The sequence below is a fragment of the Camelina sativa genome, unplaced genomic scaffold (assembly GCF_000633955.1).
Source record: "Camelina sativa cultivar DH55 unplaced genomic scaffold, Cs unpScaffold00518, whole genome shotgun sequence".
Taxonomy (NCBI): Eukaryota; Viridiplantae; Streptophyta; class Magnoliopsida; order Brassicales; family Brassicaceae; genus Camelina; species Camelina sativa.
This window is the reverse complement of record NW_010921719.1, coordinates 66361-75802: the sequence shown is the minus strand read 5'-3', so window position 1 is coordinate 75802 and position 9442 is coordinate 66361. Positions and strand designations below refer to the sequence as shown.

Genomic DNA, 9442 nt, shown 5'->3' with positions numbered 1-9442 from the left:
TTGTCTATCTGTCAAGGAATGACTGTAATAGGCCAATGGTCTCTCTTTCTGCATCAATACTGCTCCCAGACCTAATCCTGACGCGTCTGACTCCACCACAAATACTTCATTAAAGTCAGGTAATGCCAACACTGGAACCGATACCATGGCTGTTTTGAGCTTGCTGAATGCCTCCCTTACTCTGTCATTCCATGCGAACTTATCTTTTCTCAACATCTTAGTTAAGGGTCGAGCAATATCCCCATACCCCAACACAAACTTGCGGTAATAGCCTGTCAATCCCAAGAACCCTCTCAACGCTTGATGTTGCTCGGTTCTTCCCACTCTGTCATTGCCCTAATCTTGTTTGGATCAGCCGCCACACCATCCGCAGAGATGACATGTCCCAGGTACTCAACTTGCTGGCTCCCAAACTGGCATTTCTTATGGTTGGCGAACAATTGATGTTGTTGAAGAACCCGCAACACTGTCTTCAGATGCTCTTGATGCTCGAGTATGGACTTGCGGTAGATTAGTATGTCGTCGAAGAACACTAGCACGAACTTCCAGAGGAATGGTCTGAAAACATCATTCATGAGGGACTGGAATGTGGCCGGGGCGTTTGTGAGCCCAAACAGCATGCCCTTCGTGTGAGCGGAATGTTGTTTTGTGCACGTCCTCCTCTCTGAGCAGGATTTGATGGTGTCCTAACCTTAGGTCCAGCTTGGAGAATATGAGAGCACCCTGGAATTCATCCAGCAGTTGATCAATCATAGGGATAGGGTAACTATCCGGTATTGTTGCCTTGTTGAGCGCCCTGTAATCCACGCAGAACCTCCAGCTTCCGTCTTTCTTCTTCACCAGTAGGACAAGACTGGAGAATGGGCTTCCACTTTCTCTCATGATTCTCGCAGTAAGCATGTTGGAAATTTGTTTCTCGATCTCCTCCTTCTGAGCATGCGGGTATCGAAAGGGTCGTACATTCACTGGCTTTGTGTCAATCTTCAGTTTGATGGAGTGCTCCTTGCCTCTTGAGGGTGGCAGTCCTTTTGGCTCTTCGAACACGTCCTTAAACTCTTCCAAAAGTTGGTGAAACTCGTTTGGACAAGCTACTTCCTTGTCTTCTTTCCGCAATTCGTGGTACTCTACCATTAGTCCTTCACCTTCCTGTTTCAGTATTCTCCACAACGCCTTGAGAGATATGGCAGTGTTCTACAGACTGTGGTCTCCTCGAAAAGTCACGGGTTTTCCTTGAGCCCAAAATGACATCACTTGCTCCTTCCAATTGACCCGTGTATCTCCTAATGTCACTAACCATTGCATTTCTAGGATAACATCAACACCCCTAGTTCCAATGGTAAGAAGCTCGTAACCAGGTTGTAACCAGGAATCGCCAACCTTACGTCCTGACAAACCCCTATTCCGTGGACCACTATTCCCGTTCCCATCCAATTCCCATACTCCTGAGTTCCCCGTAACATGAGCCCCACTCGGCGAACCACGTGACAAGAGATGAAGTTGTGGGAAGCTCCACTGTCAATCAAGATAGTCACCTCCTCCGTCTTAATTGATCCTCGTAACTTCATAGTACGTGGAGAGGATATACCCGCCGCCGAGCCTAAGGATAGAACAGCGCACTCCGCCACGTCCCCCGTGACCGCGTCAAATGCTTCCTCCTCCACATCGTAGAAACACTCCGCGTCTCCCAACTCTTCGCTTACCACCATCACTTGCAGCTCCTTCATCCTACACCAGTGACCCGCGTGAAACCTCTCGTCACATCGGAAGCAGAGTCCCTTAGCCCTTCTGTCATTTGCCTTTGAATCCGTCAATCTGCGATACGGAAATCGCCTCCCTTCTCCCGTTATGATTTGACTAGGTTTTGGGTTCACAGCTTGTCGAGACGACGTTGTATGCTTATCTAGGGTATTGTTAGACTTTTGAGTGGACGAAATTACCCCTTCGTTGAGCCGTTGACCCCCACTAGAGTGTTGACTGCTGCGAGTGATTAGTCTCTCGCCGCCAGACCTTGTTAACGTTCCGTTGTTGCTTCCCGACGAGATTTCCGATGAGGTCTCTCCAGACCAATCTTCCACCTTTCGGGACAAGCTCATCATTTTTTTCAGATTCCTGGGCTCAAACATCTTCACTCCTGCTCTGATTTTTGGCTTAAGACCAATCATAACGCCCACTCCAAAACTTTTTCTGTTACCTCCGAAGCGTTTGCCGCCAGAGCGATAAATTCTTTGCAGTAACGCCCGTGGTGTCGTCTTGTCGCAATAGTAGCAATCTTTCACCCTCTGTTAGGTCGTCGGACACGGAGAAGTCATCCAACACCCTTTCCTTCATCTGCTCCCACCCTGAAAAAGGGTTTCGGTCGCGTTCCCAGCAGTACCATATCAGAGCCTCGCCGTCGAAGCACATACGCACTGCCTTGAGTTTTTCCTCCTCCGAGAACTCCTCCATTTCGAAGTACTGCTCCACTCTTTGAACCCAAACCTCCGCGTTCTCACCATCAAATAGAGGAATCTTGATTTTTCTTGTCAAAGGATCATTTTTTTCTGGAACATCAATCTTCGTCTCCTGCAGAGCGGTTGTTGGCGTCTGGGTGTGTGTGAAGAGGCGATGTACCACGTTGGTTGTGTTGGCATTGTCCTCGGACGGTTGTGTGTCCCCCTCGTTTACCCATGAACGCTTTTCCTCACCAAACAAGCGCTTCTGGATGATCTCCAAAGCGTCTAGCTTTCCCATCTGCTTCTCCATGACGTCTAGTTTCTCCATTTTGTTTCCTCATTTCCTTGACCTCGGTTTCCAGCTCTGAGATTATGCTGACATCGCGTTGAAGGTGTTCGACTTCCTTCTCTAACTCCTCCATTTTTTTCGTCATGGCTTGTTTGCTCTCCCAAGATTGAACAGCTCTGATACCAAATTGATAGATATTATAGATCCAAATTTTGTAAAGAACATATTAACACGAAAACACTTCTTTATTATGAGATATCGGAATACAAGTCTTGAGAGAACTTACGGATTCTCTCCCTCCCCCTTACAAGTTGATCCAGAATCTTGATACCTCTCTCCTCTACCTTACCTTCTACTTTATACTACTCTTGTCTTATTAGCCCTAGTAGCCGTTGTGACTTTATACAGTAATCATGCCAGCTAGCATAGAGACTTATTACTTAACTACGGTTACTTTATTACTAACCATGGTGAGCAGTCTTCTCCTGATCCGTCCAGTCAATAGAACACCTCACCGCTTCTAGGTCCTTCCTCCCTTGTTGGATTCCTCTTGGGCCTTGAGCCTCGTCCGATACTTAAACAGAACTGGTGGGCGCCTTGCGTTACACGTATCAATCAACTTGATTTTGTATGTCAAATATTCTAATATTAATAGTGTTGAAAAGTAATAAAACAAAGATTTAACCCGTGTTAGCAAAAATTTAATAATATTTTATTAATTTCAACATGTCTTCTTTATAACTCATCTACGATATAACCATATTATATAGTATTTTGAACTTTTTTAATTTTAACATATTCGTAATATTTTAAAACTTTATTAAGTTTATATTTATTATTTATAATATTTAAATAAATGTGAATCAAAATTTTTCTTACGTTAAGAATCAAAACTCACATGTATTAGAATACAAAATGGATATCAAATTGTTGTTTTTTTGTTTGTAAATGATTCAGAGATAGAATATATTCAAAACAAAATAGAAAGTGTGGTTAAATATATCATAGTTTCTGTTTCCGTATTAGTTAGAATGAAATTTAAAATATTTAGGAAACAAAATCTAAAATAATGCTATTTTTGGAAAAAATTAAGGAATTAAGTTTATAAATAAGTTTTTAAATAAATACAAATAAAATGATAGAACTCAAAATGTACTTAAAAATGTATATATAGATCGTCAACTTTTTCAAGACACAACTAAACTTAACTCAAGTGTGACAGATTTTGTTCTTTCGTGATCGGAAAAGAAAGACACAGTCATCAGCATTAACACAAAAAAACAATGAATCTGGTTTCACGATCAAGAATTAGGTGCATATATCCAAAGACAAAAACTAATTAGTTTGACGAAATGAAGGGTTAAACCTTAAGTAATCAAATCTCCTTCACTCTTGTTGTTCTCTTTTTGACTCTACTTTCTTCTCCTTTCTCCAAATGATCAATGATACATTCATATGTAACGGAAACAAAACACTCTGTTACCTCCAACTTTGGCAAATCCTATGAATGAAGTATGAAAATTTTCATTTAACAATGGAAACTCAATCTTTCCGTTGACTTAGCCAAAATTCTTCTTCTTAATCATGGAGTCGGGTAGGGTTCCATTAGGGTTAAGAAAAAGTATATATAAACCATTGATGAATGTGAAAACTGCTATCGTATAGACAGACATAGAGCCATTGTTCGGTGTTTCCGAGGTGGGATCGAGCTTTGATCTTGGCGTTAGAGAGAACTGAACGGAAGCTTTTGGAAACAATTGAGAGTGTTGGGTAATACAAACTCGAGATCATGGCTAAGCAATTCACAAGGGAGTAAAGAAAAATTCGGAGATGGTGAAGAAGAAAGAGACGAATTCTGCTTAGTCGTCGTCTTCGTCCTCTTCCGCTTCTTCTCTGGTAGTTCTACTTGGATGATTTTGTGGAACTGTATCAGATTAGAGAAACTATATATAGGTTTTGGTTTATTTAATAGCAAAATAAATGGTTTTTTTAAAAGACCATGATTGTATTTAGGAGAGTTCCAAGATGGCTATACTGTATAGCCTATACAATCCAAATTTGCTTTTTACCATTTTGTTCTCGATCAATGGACGCTCAACTCTGCAGTGTTAAACTCTAATAATAATAAAAGTTGCTAATTTCTCACATGAGCTTCCAAGTTTCAACAACAAGACATTACAATTTAAACAAATAGCTTTTTCTTTCCTCAAAACATAGAACTCGCGCGGCAGTCATACATTCATGGAAAATAATGAAGACCAAACTGTGGATCCAATTTGCCAAAGTTAAGGATTAAAAAAAAAAAATCAAAAGGACTGGAACATACCTTGGATACAAGTCAATCAAACCGAGACAACACGAAAACGCAAGAGCTGACTTGATGTGGGGACACTATACACAACGTCAACCCACTCAACAATTCCCCAAACCTCACTTCCATCACGCTTTTCCAACCCAATTTCCGCACACCAAATCTTCCTATCATTGGGATTGAAGTTCGTACATCCTTCCCAAAGAAGCAAGAATTTCCTACCAAAGCTAACCATTCTATCTATAAGACCATATTTGCCACCACTGCTCTTGTACTTGTCTTTTAGCAAGAATTTCCTACCAAAGCTAACCATTCTATCGTGTTATAAGTGTCTAAGGACGAATTTGAGGGTTTTGGGAGTTATATTTGGTCGCCGCTAGTGAAAGAAAGAGAGAAAAGAGAGAAAACGTTTCTGTGACTTTCTGGGCTTGTTCTTGGAGTTTTTGGAGAGATCTGAGGCTATAGGAGGGTTAGTTGTTGCTGGAAACGAAGGGGGAGCTTCTGGAGGTGTTGTCTTCCACGTTTCTCAATTCAATCTTCCTGTTCTTGAGGTGAGTGCTTGACCATGGTTGATCTAAGCATGAGATCTCTCTTGTTTGTGTGTTTTCTTTGCTGTTTGTGTTGTTTTGTTGCTTGGGTTCGTTGCTTTTGTGATTCCCAGTGATTTCTGAGGTAATTGGGTGAGTTTGAGACGGATTCGAGATGATTGGGAAGGAGAGTTCGATGTTCGGTTTCGCGCAGATCGTGTCTGCAGAGGAGGCATCGATCGACACTAGGAAGCATCGGTCGACACCATTTGGAGTGGCATCGGTCGACACTGTTTAGCATCGGTCGACACCATTGTTTGTAGCATCGATCGACACCGTGAGGCATCGGTCGACACTGGTCTCAGTCGAGACTTGATTTCCTGGTTTGATGTATTGTTGTGTGTTGTTTGTTTTGCTTAAACTTGAGGGTCTCATATGCTTGTGTGTATAACCCAGTAGATGGGAGGACGGCCTCACTAAGTATTTATGATAATACTTACGCATCTCAATTGTTGTTTGTGGTGTGCAGGTATGTGACGTGGAATCATGGCGATGAGGAGGAGGATGAACTAGGGTCTCGTTTGTGTGTTGTTGGTCTTTGTTATATTGTTTAGGATGGAACCTTGGATAGAGATATGTTAGGTTGCTGGATAGAATGGATAGAAATGTTATTGTATTGGTTTTGTATTATTGATATGTTTCCGCTGTGCATGTAATTGGATGTTGGTTTATTATTGGTTGGTTACTGTGTGTGGGTTGGTTTGTTTAATTAAGTAGTATGGGATACTTAATTATATATTGTATTTAATTAATAAAAAGAAGAAAAAAAAGGGTCGGGTTGTTTCATTTTGGTATCAGAGCCTTTATGGTTCTAGGATGGTTAAATGGATGGTTAGAGCAGTTAGGAATTTAATGGGGTGAACTATTTTCCTTTTGCTTGATGCATGATGTTGTGTGATGGAATTGATTATGAGTAGTTAGTCAATTTGTTTGCGGTATGGAGTCCTAGTATCATCCTCTTCGAGCCTTCAATGAGATTCCACGGTAAGATGTGTACTCTATGTGCGGTTTTTGAATTGTGTGCTTAGCCTTCTGTTCTGGGTAGTGCAGATGGCTAGAGAGGGTGCTGTTGGTCGCGGTCGTGGTCGTGGGCGTGGTCGTGGTCGTGGTCGGGGACGAGGTCAGGTTCCTGAGGCCAGTGTGAGTGTAGCCCAGAGCATGGCCAGTGAGGAGGTGGCGGAGTCACAGGTTCATCCTAGTGTGTCTGGAGACCAGGCTGGTTTGGGTGACGGCAGGGCGGATGGGCCCGGTGTCGGTCACGGTGTTGCCCCGGGTGTGGGGGTTGCAGCGGGAGGTGCTCCAGGCAGGGAGGATGTCCTGATAGACTTGCTAGCTCAGGTTTTGCGGCGACTTCCAGCAGTTGTGCCGCCAGTGGTTGGTGGGCAGGATCTAGTAGTGCCGCTAGTGGTTGGTGGGCAGGGTCCAGTAGTGCCGCCAGTGGGTGGTGGGCAGGGTCCAGCGGTGCAGCCTGTGGCGGGTTTGCAGGCAGGTGTGCAGCCGGGGGCCGAGGTAGTGGATGCACAGTATGTGCGGATGATGGAGCAGCTGCGGCATGTGGGAGCCGGGTATTTCTCAGGAAGTACCGATCCGAGTGTAGCGGATGAGTGGAGAGAGCGGATGGAGGATATTTTCCTTTCGCTTAGGTGTCCCGACCGGTACAGGGTGGATCTGGCAGTGTTTTACTTGTCAGGAGATGCTCGTGTGTGGTGGAGGTCGGTGACAGCACGGAGGGTGCAGCGGGGTATGTCTTGGGGAGATTTTGTGGGGGAGTTTAACTCCAAGTATTTTCCTCAGGAGGCTCTTGATCGTATGGAGGCACGGTTCTTGGGTTTGACTCAGGGGGACCGTACAGTGCGGGAACTGGATGCAGAGTTCAGTCGGCTTGTGGGGTATGCAGGCCGGGCTTGGGAGCCAGAGTCGGCTCAGGTGCGGAGGTTCTTGCTGGCTTTGCAAGATGATTTGAGGACACGGTGCAGAGTGAGGAGCTATGCCACGAGGGCGGAGCTGGTTGAGGTTGCAGCTGGGATAGAGGATGACTTGAGGTCACAGTTAGTGGTGGTCAGTCCAGCGGTTCGTTCAGAGGAGACATTGGAGCAGAGCATTCCAAACAAGGATAGGCAGTTGGAGCAAAGGCGTAAAAGGAAGCGGGAAGAGACGACAGTGGTGAATCAAGGTGGCCAGAGAGGTTATGGGAGCGGGAGCATGGATCACGTGTCGGCAAGCGGGGCCAGGGGAGGTGATTCGCAGGAGTACCGTCGAGTGTGTTATCATTGCGGGGAGGAAGGGCATATCAGGCCTTTCTGTCCTAAGAGGAGGCAGATGATGGAGGTTGCGGCGCAGCCGAAGGGAGGACCGGGTGTCCATTCCGGCGCTTAGTTTTAGCTTATGTATTCTTTCTTTCATTATGTATTTTCATTTGGAGTTGTAAACGATTATTGCATTTGAGGTTCTTATAAAAGTTGGAGTTCTTTGGTTTTGGGATTGTGAAAAATCACTGGAAAGGAAATAGCACGGGAGTCTATAAATGGAAAGTTTCCATAAATAGAAGGTTGCTATAAATGGAAAATTTCTAAAAATAGAAGTTTCCAGAAATGGAAAGTGTTGAGGTAGATCTAGTCGGGAGATACTCATTGACATCGGACTTATTTGCTCGGGATTGTGTGGGCCCAACTCATGTGATACCGATAGCTCAATGGACTTTGTGGCCAGAGAGTGGGAGTGGTATGTTTGCTTCGGATGACGATCCGTGAGCGCGCTTTAGGGTGACGACCTTAGAGCGGGATTTTGAGACTCCCTGGATACCGTAGCTGTGAGCCGTGGCTCGGCAGTGAGCCGGTATGTCTCGAGGGTTGCGACCCGAGAGCGGGGGGAGTGGGCGTGTGAGACTCCCTGGATACCGTAGCTGTGAGCCATGGCTCGGCAGTGAGCCGGTATGTCTCGAGGGTTGCGACCCGAGAGCAGGGGGAGTGGGCGTGTGAGACTCCCTGGATACCGTAGCTGTAGGCTGTGGCCTGGCAGTGAGCCGGTATGACTCGAAGGTTGCGACCTGAGAGCGGGGGGAGTGTGTGTGTGAGTGACTTCCTGGATGCCGTAGCTTAAGGCGGTTGGCCTGATAGCGAGCCGGCATGATTCGTTGGTTGCGACCACGGACGGGGGAAGCACTGAGTTGTGAGCAAATAGTGTCTTTGATGTGAGTATATTGACTAGAGGGAGACCTCGTGGTTCAGTCGGAGGTGTGCGGGCTGTTGCGACAGTGCACGGGAAACCTTGGCTGACGGTATTTAGTCCGGTCGGGGACGTGCGGGCCGTGTTGACGGTGGCACGGAGGTCCTTGACAGTTGGACGGTTTTGCGGGATTCGAGGACGAATCCATATTGGTGGGGGAGAATTGTAACATCCGCGAACCGGATTTTGTGATTTTCAAAGGAGTGTCGATCGACACCCTAGTGGCATCGATCGATACCACTAATTTCTGGGTTCGGCCGGTTTGATTAATTGCCGAATTGGTTCGGTTTGGTTCAATTAAATCCCTAAATCGTGTTATAAGTGTCTAAGGACGAGTTTGAGGGTTTTGGGAGTTCTATTTGGTCGCCGCTAGTGAAAGAAAGAGAGAAAAGAGAGAAAACGTTTCTGTGACTTTCTGGGCTTGTTCTTGGAGTTTTTGGAGAGATCTGAGGCTATAGGAGGGTTAGTTGTTGCTGGAAACGAAGGGGGAGCTTCTGGAGGTGTTGTTTTCCACGTTTCTCAATCCAATCTTCCTGTTCTTGAGGTGAGTGCTTGACCATGGTTGATCTAAGCATGAGATCTCTCTTGTTTGTGTGTT

The 9442-nt window shown here is 45.2% G+C and overlaps 1 protein-coding gene across 1 annotated transcript; it reads right to left on the bottom strand.

Annotated features, from left to right (window-relative positions):
* Positions 1-293: 293 nt before the first annotated feature.
* Positions 294-2760, bottom strand: LOC104773362. The gene is made up of 4 exons (XM_010497957.1): positions 2192-2760; positions 1353-2136; positions 692-1146; positions 294-558 (listed from the first exon to the last, which is right to left on the bottom strand). Exons 1-4 carry the CDS (start codon positions 2758-2760, stop codon positions 294-296), a joined length of 2073 nt encoding a protein of 690 aa, XP_010496259.1.
* Positions 2761-9442: the final 6682 nt, after the last annotated feature.

Excerpts from the sequence above, each read along its gene's own strand:
- LOC104773362 (XM_010497957.1), bottom strand. The coding sequence starts at position 2,760 with ATGGAGAAACTAGACGTCATGGAGAAGCAGATGGGAAAGCTAGACGCT. Across the intron at positions 2,137-2,191 it reads TGGCGGCAAACGCTTCGGAG|AGCAGGAGTGAAGATGTTTG; the intron begins GTAACAGAAAAA and ends GCCAAAAATCAG. Across the intron at positions 559-691 it reads TTCTCCAAGCTGGACCTAAG|ACCATTCCTCTGGAAGTTCG; the intron begins GTTAGGACACCA and ends TGATGTTTTCAG.